The sequence below is a fragment of the Schistocerca nitens genome, chromosome 3 (assembly GCF_023898315.1).
Source record: "Schistocerca nitens isolate TAMUIC-IGC-003100 chromosome 3, iqSchNite1.1, whole genome shotgun sequence".
NCBI classification, from domain to species: Eukaryota; Metazoa; Arthropoda; class Insecta; order Orthoptera; family Acrididae; genus Schistocerca; species Schistocerca nitens.
This window is the reverse complement of record NC_064616.1, coordinates 794,759,975-794,782,364: the sequence shown is the minus strand read 5'-3', so window position 1 is coordinate 794,782,364 and position 22,390 is coordinate 794,759,975. Positions and strand designations below refer to the sequence as shown.

The 22,390-nt window shown below is 42.6% G+C and overlaps 1 protein-coding gene across 1 annotated transcript in view; it reads right to left on the bottom strand.

Annotated features, from left to right (window-relative positions):
• The window catches only part of LOC126248813 (DNA mismatch repair protein Msh2), a 244,481-nt gene that overhangs the window by 20,020 nt on the left and 202,071 nt on the right, over positions 1–22,390 (bottom strand). Inside the window, exons 11-12 of the mRNA XM_049950222.1 lie at positions 19,165–19,310; positions 16,836–17,007 (exon numbers count right to left, since the gene is read on the bottom strand). Of these exons, the coding sequence (XP_049806179.1) occupies positions 16,836–17,007; positions 19,165–19,310 (318 nt within the window). The remainder of the gene's footprint in view (positions 1–16,835; positions 17,008–19,164; positions 19,311–22,390) is intronic.

Genomic DNA, 22,390 nt, shown 5'->3' with positions numbered 1-22,390 from the left:
GCATTTTGGATGGACGGATGGGATTAAAGGGACCAGACTATCAGGTCACTGGTCCCTTAATTCTTCGTGTGTCAAGCCAGGAACAGTTCACAGAAAGGAAGGTCACAGAAGACAAATCCCAATGGACTCGATTGTATCCAGGAATCAAGGACACCAAGACATAGAAGTAGGTAGGCGTGAGAGATGGGTAAAAGGGTGGAGGCAAAAGACTTGCCCCACCCCAGAAAGCAGCTATAGGCCTCCTGGAAATATTATGCAATTGGAGACACACACTCTGCATCCCATCGGTGCTTCCACATGGTAACAAGAAAACTAGCTACACGGAAAAGATAAAATCTCAGGAAAGAGAAGAATGATGACAAATCTGTCAGTGAACGACAGATTTAAAAGAATAAGAAGAATTAAAAAGCTAGGAAGGTGGGAGCCAGGCAGGACTACTGAGCAAGGGCAGCCATGGGCCCCTTGGGTCAGGGCAGGCGATAAGGCACCCCTCCAATCCCTCAACTGGCCATTGAGATTTAATGTGCCCTGTGTCACAGAGAGGTGTAAAAACTACTTTCATGGGTAACACGTGAAGCCAAATTAGCTGCTTTGGCATCACCTGCTAGCACCACAGGTAGCGTGTCAGCACCAGAGGCAGCGTGTCAGCAAGTTAAAGATTTCACTGTAAGATGGTCAAATTAGGGTAGTCCAGTCGAATGCGGGCCACTATGAGATGGGCATCACACTGTAAGTGGAGTGGATCCTCACACCAGAGGATGAAACCATGGGTCAGTCATGTGTGGCCAATGTGAAACTGACAGAGGACAGTACATTACATGCAAAAAGTATGAAGGGACAACTGCCACATGTTGTGGTCTCCTTTATGGTTAGCAGTTTTTGAGAAACCAGGGCACACCAGTCCACATTCCAAGCCTCCAACAAATGTCAGCATAGAGTCAACCAAAGGTCCGATTTCGGTACCCTATCTCGAAAGTCGGCATTCTGGTAGCCGATTTGGCGAATCGGTCAGCATGTTTCTTCCCTGGGATCCCAAAGTGACCAAGGATCCATATAAAGATGACTGACCATCCAGTGTGGTGGAGGTCATCAGGAGATCCTGGATAATAACACCCAACGGCTGTCAAGGTTAGCACTGGTTGACAGCCTGAAGACTACTCAAGAAGTCCCTGCCGATTAAAAACACTTTGAAGAAAACTCACTGTAGTCGGCTAGTCTCCAACCTTCCTGCTTCTGGCGGTATGAAGATGATACATTTGTAGTGAGGCCCCGCAGAATACAGACATTACCGATCTTTCTCTGACATCTGAACTCACTCCATCCGAATACACAAGTCAGCATGGAAGTGTAAAAAGATGGCATCTTACCATTCTTGCGTGTCATAGTTAGAAGAGACGCTGATAGTACACTGAGACACAGTGTCTACCGCACACTAACTTACAGAGAGTTATATTTGCATGCCGCAAGCTATTATCATCTTGCACAACATGGTAGTGTCTTGCACTCTTTGGTGCATAGAGCACATGAGGATCCCCTGGGAATGGCCAAAAGTCTACCTGGCAAGCTATAACACCTAAGAACTGTGTTCCACCAGAATGGCTATTCTGATAGATAGATATGCCATGAATTCCATTCCAAGCAAGTTCAAAGCAGGGAAGAAAATGAAGATGCGGAGGCAACCACTGCAACAGTGTATTTTGGTGCATGTCTTCAAGAATAGAAAGAATCCTCCCAAGACACAATATTAAATGTGTTTTTCGGCCACCAGCAAAATTGAGGAATCTGTTGTGTTTGGTCAAATACGACCTTGACCTTAGGATATGTAGTGTATATAAGATCCCATGGCAATGTGGGAAATCTTTATGGGGCAGACACGCCAAACAGGGCAAGAACATTGTGTTGAACACCATCATCATAGATGCCTAGGGTAGTCTCTTAAAACAGCAGTAGCGGAGCATTGTCTGGACACAGGGTATCACATGTTTTACAAGAAGACTGAACTTTTATCCTCAGTGTAGTCTTTCTGGGACTGTGTTCTTAAGGAGGTCATGCATATCCATATGATGGACAATCTTATCAAGAGGGATGCAGGCTTTCAAGTAAGCAGAACTTGGGATTCAGTACTGACTGACTTGAATTAAAACAGGAGAAACAAGAACTTTCAATTCCTGACTTGACACAGTGCACTGCTGAGATTTAATTCAGCTTTTAATCACAGAAGCATCTGGAAGTATGGACATTGCACACAGCGCACACATGGAAGGCTTTTTTGCGGCCCCCAGCAGGGGACACTAATAAATTTCAATGCTGCTGGGCGATGATCATCAGCCGTGTCTTGCAGTGATACCAACAGCAACTGCTGATGTCTAACAGTTGTATCGACAAAATCATGTGAGATTTGCACAATATGATCTGGAGGCAAACCTGAGTAGTGTATTTGCAACAAATCTGCCATGAAAGCCTGAAACATCACTAGAATGACTATTCAGGGCAAGAATGAAGGTGGCTGAGGGCTCATAAAATGAGCCACCAATTCTGCAGTAAATACAATGCATCCGTTTGACAGGGAGCATAGTTAACTGCATCTCGGATGGGTGTAGACAAAACCGGTTTGTCCGTCGACTATACAGATGTCTATGTGTACCACGTCCGAGCCCCAATATGAGTCAACAATGTCCAGGAACAAGCAGCAAAAAACCATAGGGACCACTGGGTCTTTTGGTCCAAAGGAGAAGTTGAGGCAGATCCAAGGACAGGGTACACAATATGGGGGTGCCCATGATTCCTCCTTGACAAGAGATGACAGTGGGGAAAGAAGGAGTTTAGAGCAGAGACTCATGACTCTAAACCTGGGTCTCTGTTGTGGGAGGTATATTTCCCTATTAGGAAAAAGGACATGGTAGTTCAGATGCTCAGGGGAGGAGTGAGTGAGTGAGTGAGTGAGTGTGTGTGTGTGTGTGTGTGTGTGTGTGTGTGTGTGTGTGTGTTGCATAGCTGAGCAGCAGTTGTTGCCACTTGATCTGCAGTGGAAGGATGCCAGCATCGCTTAGTAGGCTGTACACAGGGTTGGTCCAAAAGGCACCTGTTGCAAGTTGACCCCTACAATGATGTACCAGGACCAGCCTTCATAATGTTGAATGTGATGCTGACTCATATGCAAGGCTCCCATAATCAAGACAACAGGATCGGAGCTTTGTAGAGCCACAAAAGTATACAGCAGTCTGCACCCCAGCTTGTGTTACTGAGACAGAGAAAAGTATTAACGCATGATTAGCACATTCACTTAAGTTGACGAAGATGTCAATGCATCAATCAGGCAGGGGCATCTAAGACTAATACCAAAAAAAAAAAAAGACACGACTCCACCGCTTTGAACATCTGGTCATCGAGGTAGAGTTCAGGTTGAAAATGAACAGAATGACAGTGAGAGAAGTGCGAGGTACATCTCTTGGCCGTGGATAACTGGAAGCCTTGGCTGAGAGCCCATACTGTGCCTTTTGTATGGCAACCTGCCGTCAGCGTTCAGCAACACCCACATCTGAGGAGCAATAGTAGGTGCTAAAGTTGTCAGCGTACAGGGAGAGAGATACTGTAGAACCCACAGCTGCAGCGAGACCATTGATCGTCACTGGAAAATGGGGCACACTCAATAGAGAGACCTGTGGGACCCCATTCTCTTGTATACAGAGAGTACCGTGATAAACACCAACTTGAAACCAGAAAGTATGGCGAGACAAGTACCGCACAAAAATGGGAAATTGGTCCTGGGGACATAACTTATGGAAGGTAACGATGATGTGGTGATGTCATGTGGTATCATAAGCCCTACGCAGGTTGAAGAAGACAGTGACAAGATGTTGATGCTGGACAAAAGTTGACCAAATAGCAGATTCCAGGCAGATCAAATTTTCAGCAGTAGAATGGCCTTGGTGAAAGTAGCCCTGGGACGGAGTCAAAAGACCCCGAGACTCAAAGATACCGACGCAGCCACTGTCTCACAATATATTCAGGCAACTTGCTAAGAAGATTAGTGAGGATAATTGGGCTATAGTTTTCCATCTCAAGGGGTTATTTGCCTGGTTTCAGTACTGGGATGATCATGCTTTCACACCATTGTGACAGGAACTCACCCTCACTTCAGATATGGTTGATGGTGGTCGTGGTTAGTGTTTAACGTCCCGTCGACAACGAGGTCATTAGAGACGGAGGGCAAGCTCGGGTTAGGGAAGGATTGGGAAGGAAATCGGCCATGCCCTTTCAAAGGAACCATCCCGGCATTTGCCTGAAACGATTTAGGGAAATCATGGAAAACCTAAATCAGGATGGCTGGAAACAGGATTGAACCGTTGTCCTCCCAAATGCGAGTCCAGTGTGCAACCACTGCGCCACGTCACTCGGTAGATAGATGTGGTTGAAACTGGCAAGGATGTGACATTGGCAATCCACTGGTAAGTGTTTGAGCATTTGGCTATGGATGCGGTCTACCCCTGGAGTGGTGTCAGTGCTATGGGCTAGGGCACTGAGGAATTCCCACTCACTGAACAGAGCATTATATGGTTCCAGGTGATATGCACTAATGGTAAAGGAACTCATTCTACCCAATGTTTGAGGCCACCAAACGAAGGCTTACATTTCTCAGATGCAGTGGCTCAAGCATAATGAACCAAAATGTTCAGCAGTGTTTGTTACAGTGCAGATATCACCATTCACAGAGATACCAGGTACAATTGCAGGGTACGGATGTCTGTAGAAGTGTCAAAATACCACTCTCAGTATTCTCGTGTTCGTCATTTTACAAAGTGGCAGACCTGGGAAAGCAGCCATTTAATAGCAATGAGGTGCTCCATCGACAGGGGTCACTTATGGCATTGGAGAGTCCGCCTGCAATCTCTAACGGCCACGGCGAATTTTGGGGGGGCCACCGAGGTACTGTCTTCTGACGGGGAGACTCCAAGGAAGAAGAAATTGCCAAGTCAGCTGCCGATACAATGGCAGCAGTCGTGCTCTGGACAACTGCACCAATACCTCAATGTGGCAGGATGTGAAGGGTGACAGCAGTGGTGAAGACATCTCAATCAGCTTTAGAGAGAGCCCATCTGGGTAGAATGACAGACAAGTAATGCTGAAGAAGGATGAAAATGATCACTGTCATATAGGTCCTCACAGGCTCTCCAATGGATGGATGGGAGAAGACCTGGACTGCAAATGGACAGATCAATGGCCAAATAAGACCCATATGCCATATGAAGAATGTGGGAACACCAGCATTCAAGAGGCAAGGATCGAGCTCTGCGAGCACGTTTTTGACACCTTTAATGCAGCCAGTGGTCATAATCCCACCTCACTGAAGTCACCCAATACTAGAAAGGATGGGGAGAGCTGAGAAAACATTACAGACAATGCATTCTGGGACACTTCATCATTGGGAGGCACACACACACAATACCAACAGTAAATTCCAGAGATGTCTTCACATGAACAGCCACAGCCTCCTAAGTCATATTGAATGGTACTTGTCTGGTGCAGACAGAGTCCAGAAGATATATGCAAACACCACCCTATGTTCTTTCATAGTCAGTGTGTTTCTTAAAAATAGCCATGATAGCTGTGGAGGGTAGGGTTCCGCATTGCTGGGAAACAAGTTTCCTGAAGGGCAATGCAAAAAGCAGTGGAAATGCACAAAAGATGTCACCAAATGGTGGAAAAAAACACTGAAATTCCACGGGAGGATCATGCTATCGGTATCACATAGGGCTGTGAAAGGATGAAGGAGGCAGGTCACGCTTCATGGCCAGGGTACCAGGTCATAAGTTTTGTGAAACCAAGTGCTAGCCTTATCCAGGTGACAGAAAACTTAGGTCAGCTATGTAGGAACTTTGAGAAGGAAGATCAGGTAATTATAGTAGGGGGAGCGGGGAGCAGGGAGCAGCCTGGCTATGAATCCAAGATGTAGTATTAGGAGTGACCTGGACAAAATAGCAGCAGAAACTGGGCACACAAATGTGGGGTTTGTGGAGGACTTTCAGCACCATAATCGGCCCTAGGCAAACACTGCAGTAAGGCATGTTAACACTGAGCTAAACACGATGCTGCAGACACCGGCAAAATCTCATATAAGTGTTGTTCCAGTTGATGCTATTTGTAGGTGGAGATACACTACACATGGCCTGCACCTAAATAGAAAGGGGAAAGATAAGTTAGTTTCTCTATTAACAGATACTGTGAGGGTGGCCACAGTCACACAAGAGATGATCCCTGTGGTTAACAGGACCAGACAGGCAGATTTTTTAGGTTAAAGCTAAAAGTCCAGACAAACAAGAATCAAGAAAAATAGAATAAAATAAGCTCCATGTACACTAAAGAGAGATAAAAATAAGGACAGTGTCAATTTTCTTCATCAAAATATCAGGAATAAAAAATAAAGTAGATGAGCTGTCAGTGTGTTTAGATGATCTCAAAAATAAGAATGAGATTGATATAATCAAAATATCGACGGGTGTACTGGCGGTCTACAGTGTCCAACAGTCACAATATTTCGGCGATCATACATGTCGCCATCATCAGGTGAAGTGACGGACTGAGCTCCTGTGAACGTGCCGGCACGTTCACAGGAGCTCAGTCTGTCAGTTCACCTGATGATGGCGACATGTATGATCGCCGAAATATTGTGACTGTTGGACACTGTAGACCGGCAGTACACCCGTGGATATTTTGATTATCAAATATGCTGGGAGAAACTCAAGAATCACGAGATTGATACACTTTGTCTGAACACCATGTTTTTTCACTGTGGCGATGGAAAGTGTCAGTATAATTGGGTATAATTTAGTATCTTACACTTGCAGATCCAGAATGGATAAAGGAGAAGTTGCCATTTACACAAAACAAGGGTATAAGTACAAAACCTGTAAAAGTAATCAAATTTTGTGTCTATCAGCACTCTGAAGTTTGTACATGTGAACTAGAGATAGATAATATAGCATTGACATTAGCAACAGTGTAGAAGTGCCCATTAGGAGATTGGGAGCTATTCATAGAAAGTTTGACTCCCTATTATGCTGTCTGTCAGACAAAAAGAAGTTATTAATCTGTGGTGATTTCGATGTAAACCTTCTAAGTAATTTTGAGAGGAAAAGTGAACCAGATGTGTTGTTAATGACAAATAACTTAGAATCAGTGATCAACTTCCCTACATGTATAGCTCAAGACAGTAGCCGTCTGATAGCTAATGCATTTGTAAAGCAAAAGCATGTAAAACTAACATATGCTTTCCCTGTGATAAATGGATTATCAGACCATGATGCACAATTGAATAATTTACAAAACCTAGCAGTGTGTACAGTTTAGAAACCATTAAGTAAAAGTGTAAGGCTGGTCAATCTGGTATCTATAGAGCACTTCACAGAAAGTTTAAGAAATGTGAAAAATTGATGAGACTAGTACAAAAGAAAAGGCTAAACAGTACATGGAAGAGTCAATTTGAGAAATCCTTGTGGATTAATTTTCATCTACCAACCTTTTGTGAAATAAAGAAAATCATTACATCATTGAAAAATAAATGTTCTATTGGAGTAGATGACATCTCTAACAAGGTTGGTTGTTTGGGGAAGGAGACCAGACAGCGTGGTCATCGGTCTCATCGGATTAGGGAAGGATGGGGAAGGAAGTCGGCCGTGCCCTTTCAGAGGAACCATCCCGGCATTTGCCTGGAGTGATTTAGGGAAATCACGGAAAACCTAAATCAGGATGGCCGGACGCGGGATTGAACCGTCGTCCTCCCGAATGCGAGTCTCTAACAAGATATTAGAACAATGTGGAGCAGTTACAGCTGATGTTCTGAGTCACATCTGTAATGCATCACTAACTGAAGGTATTTCCCCAGATAGGTTAAAATATGCCAGTGTCAAGTCTCTCTGCAAAAAAAGGGGACACCACAGATGTCAATAATAACTGGCCAGTGTCCTTGCTTACAAGCATTTTAAAAAATCATCGAGAAAGTAATGTACTCAAGAGTAGTTAGCCATCTCAGCAGTAATGGGACACTTAGTAAATCACAGTTTGGATTTCACAAATGCTGTTCTATTGAAACAGCAAGTACAATTACACTGCCCACATAACAGAGACTTATCCAAAGCATTTGATTGTGTGAACCATGACATTGTTACAGAAATTATAATTCTGTAGTATAAATGGAACATACACTACTGGCCATTAAAATTGCTACACCAAGAAGAAATGCAGATGATAAACGGGTATTCATTGGACAAACATATTATACTAGAACTGACATGTGATTACATTTTCATGCAATTTGGGTGCATAGATCCTGAGAAATCAGTACCCATAACAATCACCTTTGGCCGTAATAACGGCCTTGACACGCCTGAGCATTGAGTCAAACAGAGCTTGGATGGCGTGTAGAAGTACAGCTGCCCATGCAGCTTCAACACGATACCACATCAAGAGTAGTGACTGGCGTATTGTGATGAGCCAGTTGCTCAACGACCGTTGACCAGGCGTTTTCAATTGGTGAGAGATCTGGAGAGTGTGCTGGCGAGGGCAGCAGTCAAACATTTTCTGTATCCAGAAAGGCCCGTACAGGACCTGCAACATGCGGTCGTGCATTATCCTGCCGAAATGTAGGGTTTCGCAGGGATCGAATGAAGGGTAGAGCCACGGGTCGTAACACATCTGAAATGTAACGTCCACTGTTTAAAGTGGCGTCAATGCGAACAAGAGGTGACCGAGACGTGTAACCAATGGCACCCCAAACCATCACGCCGGCTGATAGCCAGTATGGCGATGACGAATACACGCTTCCAATGTGCGTTCACCGCGATCTCGCCAAACACGGATGCGACCATCATGTTGCTGTAAACAGAACCTGGATTCATCCGAAAAAATGACGTTTTGCCATTCATGAACCCAGGTTCGTCATTGAGTACACCATCGCAGGCGCTCCTGTGTGATGCAGCATCAAGGGTAACCGCAGCCATGGTCTCCGAGCTGATAGTCCATGCTGCTGCAAACATCGTCGAACTGTTCGTGCAGATGGTTGTCGTCTTGCAAACGTCACCATCTGTTGACTCAGGGATCGAGATGTGGCTGCATGATCCATTACAGCCATGCGGATAAGATGCCTGTCACCTCGACTGCTAGTGATACGAGGCCGTTGGGATCCAGCACGGCATTCCATATTACCCACTGATTCCGTATTCTGCTAACAGTCATTGGATCTCAACCAACGCGAGCAGCAATGTCGCGATACGATAAACCGCAATCACGATAGGCTACAGTCCAACCTTTATCAAAGTCTGAAACGGTGATGGTATGCATTTCTCCTCCTTACACGAGGCATTACAACAATGTTTCACCACGCAATGCTGGTCAACTGCTGTTTGTGTATGAGAAATCGGTTGGAAACTTTCCTCATGCCAGCATGTTGTAGGTGTCGCCAACCTTGTGTGAATGCTCTGAAAAGCTAATCATTTGCATATCACAGCATCTTCTTTCTGTCGGCTAAATTTCGCGTCTGCAGCACGTTATCTTCGTGGTGTAGAAATTTTAATGGCCAGTAGTGTAATATGAGTGGTTAACAGTCATATCTACAGACCAGGAAGCAAACATTTTCTCAATATGGATTAGGTGATTTATGGAAGTTTCACACTTCATCTAACTGGGGTGAAATTACATTAGGTGTTTCACAGGGTTTGATCACGTGTCTGCTCCTGCTCTTGATATATGTGAATGACCGCCATTCTTATCTGAAACAAGAAGCTAAACTGACACTATTCGATGATGATACAAGCATAATTATTAATCCAGTTAAAGAAACTCCAATAGAAAATGAAACAAATAATGTCTTTGGAAAAGTTATTGATTGGTTTTCTGCAAATGGGTTTTCTGTGAACTTTGGAGGGGGGGGGGGAACAGTACATCCAATTTTCTATTGCAAGGAGTACAGTTCCTTCAATAAACATAACACATAAACAGAAGTCAGTAACTAGGGTAGAGCATACTAAGTTTTTGGGCGTACATATAAATGAGGATCTTATTTGGAAAATTCATATTTTGGATCTCTTAAGGTGACTAGGTTCAGCAACTTTTGCAATAAGAATATCTGCTAATTTTGAGGATATAGAAATTAGCAAGCGAACATGCTTTGTATACCTTCACTCTCTGATGTCATACGGAATTATATTTTGGGGTAACAGAACACTAGGCAAAAAGTATTCACTGCTCAAAAGAAAGTGGTTAGAATAATGTGTGGGGCTCATAGTTGCCAATCTTGTAGGCATCTGTTGAGGTTAGGAATTCTTACTGACTCATAGTACATTTACCCACTAATGAAATTTGTTCTCAACAACACTGACCAGTTTAAAAACAGTGACATTTAAGGTTATAATGCCAGAAGAAAGAGAGACTTACACTATCCTCTACTTAACCTATCTTTGGCACATAAAGGGGTAAAATATGCTGCTGTAAAACTTTTTGATAAGTTACCAGATGAAATATAATGTATGCACACAGCAGTAATAGTTTCAAAAATGAACTGAAATCATATCCCTTCACAACTTCTTCTATACAATAGCTGAATTCTTGAATATGAATAAATACATCTATAGGTATAATATATGCATATTGTTCCAATTAAGGGAATACAAATTTTAAGCTTAAAAAAACCTTGATTCGTGTGTGCATTTATTATGCACTTGACACATTCCACATCATCAACAGTTTGCGTGAGATTGATCAATGGAAGGCCTAACTAATTAACTGCTGCTATTGGTTGTGAAGATATACCATGAATACCTATTTGTCCCAAATCAGAGTGCACAGTGTGGAGCAGACGGAAGGGGCAGGGAGGGGGGTTCAGGGCCATAGGGATGACCAAGAACACTGCCTTGTGTACAGATGTGGAACACACTGGGTCTGTCCGCAGCGTCAGCCCCAGATACTGGGACAGAGAATGAATGCGAAACCTACGAGCTGCACCTGTGGCTCCTTCAGCCAGTTGCAGGTCATCAGAATCTTGGGAAGGAAGCTTTCCAAGGGACCCTTGCTGGTAAGGGGTGCCAAAGGAGGGCCTCACTTCTCCGGTTAGAGACTGGGGACTGGCATCCCCGATGGATGGGGACTCGATGCTCACAAAGGGGGTGTGGGGGAAGCAGTAGGAAGAGGGGCCAAGAGAGAAGTTATAGTCGAGTGGCCCTGAGGGTGAGAGGTAGAAGAAACAGAGGGCAATGGCACACTCATTAAAATGGACGAAGTTTTAGTAGCAGTAGATACGTTGTCATAATACGTGTAGGATGTAGGCGATTTTATTTCTCCTCGGCCTCTCAATATGTGAGGTGCTCAAGGGTCTTGTATTTCTGGATTTTCCTTTCTAGTTTGAAAATGATGCAGTTTGGTGAACAGGGGGAATGGTGGTTCCTGCAGTTGACACAGATTGGGGAAGGGATACAACCCTCACAGACAGAGCTGGTCTTGCAACATGAAGACCTGTCCAAATCCCATGTATTTGTAGCATTGCACGGGAGGCATATACAGCTTGACATCACAGTGATACACAATCACCTTGACCTCAGTCAACGAGTCAATTTCAAAGGCCAAGATGAAGGCTCCAGTATCCACTCTCCTGCCTTTCCGTCCCCACGGGACATTATGGACAAAATGCACACCTCGTTGCGCCAAATTAGTGTGCAACTCATCATCAGTCTGTAAAAGGAGATCTCAGCAGAAAATTATAACCTGTACCATATGCAGACTTTTATGGGGGTCGTAGTGACAGGAATGTAATCAGCTCGTCACAGGTGAGCAAAGCTGGTGGCCAAGAAAGGGAGGCCATTTTGAGCAGAATGGAGCCACTTTTCATTTTTGAAATTGCTGCCACTTTTCCAAACCTGTCCTCGAGGTGTTCAAAGAAGAACTATTGGCTTTGTAGTAAAAACAGAATCCCTGTCCATCCTTGAACAAACCAAGTATTGAGGGGAATATTTCTCACCTTGTCTCTGAGCCCTATGTTCCTCCCATGGTGTAGCCAGGCACAGAAACATTTTGCAGTCATACTTCTCCACATTTTAATATATGTTAGCTTCAGGAGACACTGCGGGACTGTGTGGCCAACAGCAGGAGGAAGTGCGAATCTTCTGCCATGGTACCACCCACTCCAAACAGGGTCTCTGCCCACAAGCACCACCGACTGACGGCGATGGTTACCTGGCCAGTAAACCATTGCCCCAAGTCCCACGCACCAGCAACGATGGACACATACTGCTCGGCTCATGTGAGGAATTTCCAGCTCGGGCACTGACAGTGCAATCCCTGTGTGATCAGGGGGCTACCACAATGCAGGTACTTGACGACCCCCCTTCCACAACGGAATGGCTACCATGCTGGGTTTGGGTGTAGTACTGTCTCAAGAAAGAAGGGTGCAAAGAGAGTAAGGCACAAAAGGTGGAACACACACTATGCTGGATGACCTCCCCTGCACAATTTGCATTTCTGTGAAATTTAGAAAAGCAGCAGCAAGTCAAACCCAACAAAATTTTGAAAAGAAGCAGCAAGTCAAACCCTACAACGGGGCCATGTACTTAATAATGCAAAGTGGTAGAAGACCAGAAAGTAAGAAAATGAGTGTCCCAAAACACAAACCAGATCAAAGCACAATCGGCACGAAGAAGACCATCCAATGGAAAAGTGAGAGGGAAAGAAGAATAGGAGAATGAGAGACTTGCAGCAAAGAAAGGGAAGAAGCAAGCAAGCAAGGGCTAGGGCCCGGTAGTGGCCAAGCATGTACTAACAAAAAGGGATGTCTGGAAGAACCAGATGCTGAACCGCAGGTAGGCACACTGGAAAGACGGTCAAACAAGTAAGCTTTTGGCCTTCATATGAATTAGACAAAACACACACACAGTGCAGTGGGCACGCAAACTTAGTTCATACCCGCGTGACCATTGTCTCTGGCTGCAGAGAATGAGAGTGTGGCCGAAAGCTTACTGTGTGTATGTGTGTGTGTGTGTGTGTGTGTGTGTGTGTCGGTATCTGTTTTGGATGAAGGCCCTTCCAGCCAAAAGCTTACTTGTTTGACTAGTAGTGCCTATATGTGGGCCAACATCTCCACTATATGGCGAGTAGCAATCCATCCTTTTCAAATTATAAAGTGAAATAGCAAGCTATTTTCAGCAGTTCATAAAAAGTCTGAAGATACATGTCACAATTACATATTTATATTCTATTTGCATTTGTCAGGATGAAGACACTAAAATTTATGGTCTCTAGTGCTGAAATTACAGGGATTAGACATGGCAAGAGTAAGGAAAGTCGGAATTTCAGCAGAACATATCAAAAAAGCTATAAAAAGAATAAGACAGCTGTTACATGGTAACAGAGGTAAAGATGATGACCCACAATATGAAGCAGGATATTTTTAATTAATAGCATGCAACAACAAAGGTAAGATGTTTCATTTGATAATTTGAACGCTCTTTTCTCATTCTGAAAATGGAGTCCTTGGTGGGATACAGATAATGGAAGGAGTAAAGAAACAGCTAAGGGTGGTAAGTAACAACATAAACAAGGCTGATTTTACAGCAAGCTGCCATTCATCACACCGACTAGCAGTTTTGTCGAAGTCATCTCGTATATTTCTTCTGTCACTCAATGACGACACCACACCATCATCAGCACACAGCCGCAGATGATGGCCATCCTGTTTGTCAGATTATTTATGCATAAAGAGATAAGAGTGGTCATATCGTACATACTTCCTTGGGACACTCCTGACGATACCCTTTTTCCTCGATGGGAGGACTGGAAAAGGGTGCATTCAGCTTTGTAATGCCAATTGATGATATACACAAGTGAATAGTAGTGGCTCCAAGAGCTAAGAAATTGAAAATGACCAGTAGAGTGGGCTGCAGACTTTAAGGGCCTCTATATTGCATCCAAATGATGCCAGTGGCAGAGGATGACACCAGAGGCCAAGTCGGTGTTGAATGACCTGTCACAGCCAGTACACAGATACTACTTCATCCCCCTTTTTAGCCAAAATCCTCTTGGATCGAAAGAACTTCAGCCTTTGACTACTTATTGTACCCAAAAATGCAGCACACCTTACTCAGAATCCTTCCCATTCCATCACACATCTCATCTACAAAATACCCTGATCCATTGTTATATACAAACTCTTCCCACACAGGTCATATCCCTGCGAAAGGGCCAGGCGCAAGAGCTGCCCTTTGCAGTCATCCAGTACATTCTACTCCAGACCCATCACATGAATATCGTATTCTATCAGAGCTAGGGCCACCTGTCAAACCAGTCATATTATGTATGAGCTTGTTGCCTGCACAGCCTTGTATATGTGGGCATGACCACCATCTTTCCACTCTAATGGATAGCCATCACAAAACTATGGCCAAGATTAAAGTTGATCATCCAGTGGCAGAACACTTTGATGAGCACATGCTCAACTTCAATTACTGCTTCACAACCCAGGCCATCTGGAGCTTGTGGTGTTTCAAAAGTCTAATCAGGAAACATCGCGTTTCTTTACCGCTTGAGTGATGCCAAGTAAGAAACGTTTGTAGTACGTTAAGTGGAGACTTGTTATTTAAAAAGATTTTGTTTCTTTTGTTTCATGTAGAGAGTGGCAGCAAGATGATCCAGTGGGGACTCCAGACGCGGCGGACTACGAGAGCTAACCACTATTGCATCGTGGTCGATGGCCGGCGGCTGGAAGAACTGTTGAAACATCATGCTGACCATTGTTAAAACTTTTTTTTTAACAAAAGGAAAGGGAGTTCAATGTTGAACGTGGAAGAATAAAGTTTGTAATTGGATGTCAATTGGTTATCGACTGTTAAACAAATTTCGAGTTGGAAGTTGGAACAATCAGTTGACTCTTTTGTTACGACATGCATCGTAAATATTACTTATGTGTGAGATTTGCAAGTTTTATTAAAATTCAAACTTCTTGAAGAGGTTCTGGCAGGGTTTTGTTGAGAGTGTGGACAATCTTCAATGGTTGACTGGTTTGAAATTTTATTGGTGAGAGGTCGACACGTATTGATGTTTTGAAAATAATTGATACAGTGAAGTGTGTTAGGATTCTGTTTTGAAACTTTATCGGCGATTGTGGTCGGGAGGATCGGTTTTAAAGTGGAATATTTCATTGAATGAGAACAGGATTGATTCTTTAGTGACATCAATTAATTATTTAAGGAAAAATCAGGAGAATTTCAATTTGTTCTGGCAAAGATATCAAGGAGTGTCAGACCACACAACAAATATATAGAAACTCTGTGACTTTGTTGAACTGTCAAAATTTTTTTGTTTACGATAAAACTTGTCTACAACAGGGAGTGGTCAATTTTGCTGCGTCTATCCTTATCTTCTAGGTTGAATCTGCTACAGCTTAAAGTTTTTCTTTATGGATTTTTCAAGTAACTGGGAAAAGAACTTATAATTTGATCTGCAGCGGACCGTCAATATTGGATACACGGTTAGGCTGTTGTGAAGCCTGTTGGTTTACAGATTGCCTTTCTTTCCCCTGCTGCAGACATCATTGCTGAGTTGCTGCGACAGGATCAGCAGTTCAGCGCAAGCTCCCCCTCCCCAACAGCAGCACACCTGTGTGCTTGTTGCCTCTCCCCTGCAGCCATCAGCCACCCTTCCTCAACCTCGTCAAATCCTTTCTCGACCCTGAGCTGCAGCACTGGTACAATGAAGCCGAGCAAGTGTACGTATGTGAACTTGTATTCTGTACTTGTTAGCTTCCTCAGTTTGTTCATATGAATGCCTCATATTCTTAGAAGTTACTCAACCTGTTGCTCTGCAGTTTTCACAAGTTTCTCCATAAACATATGCCAAGTCATGAACACACATTCATGGCTATTTATTCAGCTGGGTTTATTTTATTTTATGTTGTCAAAATTATAATTAAAATATAACAATTGAGTAAAAAATAATAGTACATTCCATATTACAGAATACCCTTTGTTGTGGAGCAGTAGATTGACCCTGCAATTAATATATGCCAGAAATTTCAATCCCTTATCTCTTATCGGAAATCTAACATGGGCAAGATAGGGCCACAGGCCTCAATGTAGTCCGATAAAGGAATATTTTGGATGAAATATATGATATGAGATAAGGCAAGCTATTTCACTTCATATAATACTTATTGGCAGAGGATAGATTTATTAACAAGACATTGAACACACACACACACACACACACACACACACACACACACACACACACACACACACACACACACACACAGAGAGAGAGAGAGAGAGAGAAAGAGAGAGATATGTTCTACAAGCTGCTCTATATCTGATGAAAGAAAGAGAGGAGAAGAGTAAATAAACGTAAGTCAGAAATGATTTTCTCCTCAGCATGTCACTATGGAGCACTGTGTTAAGGATCAGGACTATCTTAGCCCAATTTATGCACTAAGATATGCAAGTAAAATCGGATTTTTTAAAAAAACAATGTAATACAATCAAATGATGATAGGAAAAAAGTTTTTTGCTTCCCCAGGACCCCAGATATGCACACAAAACATAGAAAAATGGTCACTTTCAAAATTAGAAAATCCTCATCTGGTAAAAGAAATGAGAGAACTGGAACTGAAGGAAATGAGACTATTCCAGAATCAAGCAGAAAGTCATCCAAGGCTCCAAGTTAAGGAAGAGACAGCATGCCACAACTCACGAGAATTGTACAATGAATTGTCAGTATCAGGTAAATTGAGAAACAATTTTGTGCTTCAAATAATGTAGCATCCACTGATGTTACTAGTGCTGTGCCTGCTGTTGCATTTTTACCTGCTACATTTATAATTGCTTTCACACTTTCCTCTTGTTTCTCTTCATACTGTCGTCGGAGTTCTAAGAAGTCTTGATTTATTGACACCATCGGATTAGTGATAAAAAGCACTCCACTTTTTGAAGTAGATATCGTAACATATCTAGACTTGTTTCTAAGACATTTCTCCTCCTGTAATGAATGGAAAATGGTAATAACTTCTTGTGTCTAACCTATCATTATTACAATACTTTATGCAACATTTTTACAGAGCAGCCTTTAGGCATTTAATAATGCACTTATACTCATTTTTATAGTCTCTGATGTGTCAAGTTAAAATTTTATTGGTATTTGCAGAACTTTTACAAGCAAGAAAAAGATGGAACTAATTTTTAAATTAATATAGAGTAAAGATACATGTAGGCATGGTCAACTATCTATTAACATCACTGCTATACTCAATAACCTGTGCAAACAAGTCTTTCCCCAATAGAACATGTGTGGGACCAGCTCGAATGTCAGTATACTGAGGCCTTGTTACAAACAAACAGTTGTGAGCCAGCTTGTCTCAGGAGAGGATACAATGGCTTTTTGACATCCTTTTCACCTGAATCAGTGCATGCACCTGGGCCACAGGGAGTGCAGAATCACACTAACAAGTGGGTTCATACTGTGAAATTCTTGATTTAGTAATCTCAAAAATAACAGCAAACACACTCTCAATCCATGAAGTTTAACTTCAGTTGCTTCTCCCCCCCTGTGTGCTTAACTTTTTTTGTCCAGTGTATATCACTTCTGTCGAGGATGGAATTTTGTATTCCTCGGGTGGGTCCCTGTCAGCCTGGGGTCTGAGCGACTTTCCCTCTTTTTTAACCTTTCCCCACCTATCACGTTTGCCACTCTGAGGGAACTACCGACAGTTTAGTAAATTAGGATTTTTCTCCTTCTTATCTATGTCCATCAACAATAACTATATTTTCATCTCATTTCCTTTAATGTTATAGATACAAAACCTCGTCTGCTTTGCTTCTTTTCACTTCATTACATACAATGTCATCATACTTTGGGGCACTTTTGTGCATTCACAAAGACTATTCCTAGACCACAACACTCCGTGATAGCTACTGTCTAGCTGTCATCTCTGTACATGTATTTCCTCATGATATTAGTGGTTAGTAATATGGACTCATTTTAAAGTAAATTTAGCTTCTAGGAGGAAGAGGTAAAATTTGAATACTATAGTCTATAGTAAGCAAATTGAAAACTATATCTGCTGCAGTAGTTATGCAGAATGGAATGGTTTGTACAGGTTAGACTAGCACGGAACACTGTATCGAAGCAGTCTTCAGGCTGGAGACAAGTAGTCTTCAGTCTCAAAATAACAATCACCTTTAAGATGAAACGAAATAACAAATAGACTGGGGTGAAGGGTTGCATGAGGTATGGTGGGAGAGAGGGAAAATGAGGACAAGGGTGGGGAGGGAGGGTTGGAGAAGAATGGCTGATGGCTCAGAGGGAGACGGCAGGTGTACGCACAGGAATGTGTCAAACTGCCACTAGTGAGACTGTGCAAAGCACAATGACAATGTCGAGGAGTCAACTGGCAAACCCCTATGCCACATCCACCAATCCCTTGCCACATGGGTCATAGCCCTGAGGAAGACCTGGTACCGAGACCAGTCCTATTCGGCCACACAGCATATCCTATTCTGGCCCATCCTATGCCATCAAAGGCAGGGACACCTGTGGTAGTAGCCATGTCCACTGACCAGCTGCCCACCTGAATGAATGGCCACTGTCAAACTGTGGCCGAGGACAGTGTTGACCACCCATTTGTTGAACACATGGCTGAGAACAACATTATCGATTTCAATGGCTGCTTCATGATCTGTGCCATCTGGATCCCCTCCCCCCCCCCCCCCCCCCCACCAGCTTTTCTGAATTATGTAGAAAATGTGCTGACAACTCATGCTTTGTTCCCGTAATTCTAACTGCCCCAATCTTTGCTAGCCATCTGACCCATACTCACTTCCAACTTGGCCCAGGACCTAAATGCATTCACAACTTTTTCTCCACAAATGTCACCTTCCTATGTTGTATCACCCACCTCCACCTCCACATCATCATCATCATCATCATCATCATCATCATCCACCAATGATACACAGATAACCTGCTTTGCTTTTGCACATAATGAGTTTTTTAATTACATACACTTACCACATATGAACAACAAATTAGCACATGTGCCAATTATTAAGACCTAAAAGATACATATTCTATAATGTCTAGAAATACATGATTAGGCTGATAACACTGTAAATAGCTGTGCATGGCAAATGCTGTTACCTTCAGTGTCACTCTAAAACTGTACCCAGAATTAGCATTGAAATCTAGTTTAATGCTCTTCTGTACTACTAGATTGAGATCAGCAGCAACCTTTTTCATTTCTCTGTTTATCATTTCTTCCTTCTCATCCATATCTTGTCTTAATTCTGTAAATTAAAACAATACAAGGTTGTTAAGAAGTTTAAGTGACTGGTAACGCTGTGTCGTCTGAAATGAACAATTCCAGTTACAAAGCAATAGTTACAGAAATTACTACACTCACAGAAGTGAGACGAAAATATAAAAACTATCAGATAATGTACAAGACTATAGTTAAACAACACATATGGTACATTTATTCAACTGAGAATTAACACTCAACACTTGGTCCAATCCTCTTCAGCTGGAACAAAACAGATTACTGTGTAGCTGTGTCTACTCTAAGCTCATTTCTTTGGCAATAATGAATACAAAAGAAGGCATACATAGTAGATACAATAGTCCACTTTGTTCTCAGCAAGTATGAAGGGTGTGACTCTCAAAAAACTGAACATTAATTCACAGTGGATAGAGTATTAAAACAGAGATGATTTGATCCATAAGTATACTGTTGCATAAGACTATGTGCCTACAAAGCTAGATTCAGGCAACTGAACTTCCCAAATAAAAGTATATTTTCAGGATATTCATAAAAGAATTGCTTAAAGTAACTGCCAGGTTTTCGAAGACTAGCTCCTTCCAAATTTTTCTTAGTTAACAGACTACAACTGACAGATAAAATATGCATTCACACAAGACAGCTAAGTAAGTGATCTGCTTCTAAGGATACAAAATTAGTAAAATATCAAACTTTGCCCAAACTGGTTGTGAAATGGCAACTGCTTATTTGATGACAACAAGAGATTCTTAAATGTATATCCCTCATACAGTATAGCAGACATGAAGTCAGGCACTGGCAATATATCATGCTTATAGCCGGATCTATTGTTATCTTGGAGTAATGTTATGACAAATCTCATGCTCGAAGTCCCAAGTGACAAGAAAAAAGATGCAGGTGACCCCCATATAACGAGGTCACGAGAATGAATTACAAATTACAGACAAATATTTGTAACATCAGTCTGCTGCAAAATTCTAGAGCATATTCTAAGTGTGAATATAATAAATTTCCTTGATAGAGAAAAGCTTATACCCACAAATCACCACGGATTTAGAAAGCACTGTTCATGCGTAACTTAGTTTTCCCTTTTCCCAGTCCGCAGCTCATGGTCGTGTGGTAGCATTCTCGCTTCCCACGCCCGGGTACAATTCCCAGCGGGGTCAGGGATTTTCTCTGCCTCGTGATGACTGGGTGTTGTGTGATGTCCTTAGGTTAGTTATGTTTAAGTAGTTCTAAGTTCAAGGGGACTGATGACCGTAGCTGTTGAGTCCCATAGTGCTCAGAGCCATTTGAACCCTTTTCCCACATGATATATAGTGAACCATGGATGAAAGGCAACAAGGCAGATTTCATATTCCTAGATTTCTGGAAAGCATTTTACACAATGCCCCAAAGAACATTGTTAATAAAGGTTCAAGTATATGGGCATGCTTTCAGATGCGTGAGTGGTTTGAAGACTTTTTAAGTAATTGAATCCAATACATTTTCCTGGTCGCTTGTGTTCATCAAAATACAACGGTATTGCTAGCAACACCCCAGGACTGCTCTTGTTCTCTATATACAGAAACTATCTGATGGATAGGATGAGCAGCAATCTGCGACTGTTTGCTGTTGAAGTTGTAGCATATGGAAATGTGAGTATTGGATGATACAGGATGACTTGGCTAGAATTTCTATTTGGTGTGATGAATGGCAGTGTGTTCTGACACAGTGACATATTTTAAGTACCTGGTTGCAACATTGCAAAACAATATGGAACATGATCACACCAGACTGAGCTGACAGTCGTTTCGTGGGTGCTGCTCTGGCACAATTGCTGGACCCACGTTAACAACAGTTATTCGTTGATGGAAAAACAATGGAGGTACTGTTTTACATTCTTTGTTACAAATTACTAGGGGCCATAGTGCACGATGATGTTAGGACTGTCCGTCTGATAGTTTCTGCCCACTGGTTCTGCCAAGAATTTGAATGGTGACAAGTGTTTGGCAAGGTGAGTCACTGGTGGTTTTCTTGGGAGTGAAGATTTCATTCAAATTGTCGTATGCTATGGTTTTAACACTTTTGCTTCACACTGCTGCAAAAATATTAATAAAATTTAACAAGGACTAGCTGTGTTACCACTGGTGACACCTTCCTCTATAGGTACGTTAATATAATAAGCTGCCAGGCTCCAAGGACCGATGTAAAAATAATAGTTATAATGATTCTCAAATAAAATATATCATTGTGTTGCACCCACGGCACCAAGTTTTGCTAAATGATTAGCTTATTTATTAAGTCTGATCAGCTGACATACCACTGGTCAACATACAATGGCTTGACTACTGGCTTTTTCATGTTTTTCATACATTTCTGCATACTTCTCATGTTTTTCTCATCACAAAATCAAATGCATATACACTGAGGAGCCAAAGAAACTGGTAAACCTGCCTAATATCACATAGGTCCCCCGTGTGTTCGCAGAAATGCCGCAACACGACATGGCATGGACTCGTGTAAGGTCGCAAGTAGTGCTGGAGGGAACTGACACCGTGAATCCTCCAGGCTGTCCATAAATCTGTAAGAGTACGAGGGGGTGGAGATCTATACTGAACAGCATGTCACAAAGCATCCCAGATATGCTCAATAATGTTCACGTCTGGTGAGTTTAGTGGCTGAATACAGAAGTGTTTATTCAGAGGAGTGTTCCTGGAGCCACTCGGTAGCAATTCTGGATGTGTGGGGTGTCACACTGTCCTGCTGCAATTGCCCAAGTCTGTCGGAATGCACAATGGACATGAATGGATGCAGGTGATCAGACAGGAGGCTTACACGTGTGTCCATCCACTCAATACAGTTTGAAACGAGACTTGTCCATCCACACAACATGTTTCCAGTCATCAACAGTCCAATGTCAGTGTTAGCAGGCCCAGGCAAGGCGTAGAGCTTTTTGTCGTGCAGTCATCGAGGGCACACGAGTGGGCCTTCGGCTCCAAAAGCCCATATCGATGAGGTTTAGTTGAAAGGTTCACATGCTGACACTTGTTGATGGCCCAGCATTGAAATCTGCAGCAATTTGCGGAAGGGTTGCACTTCTGTCACGTT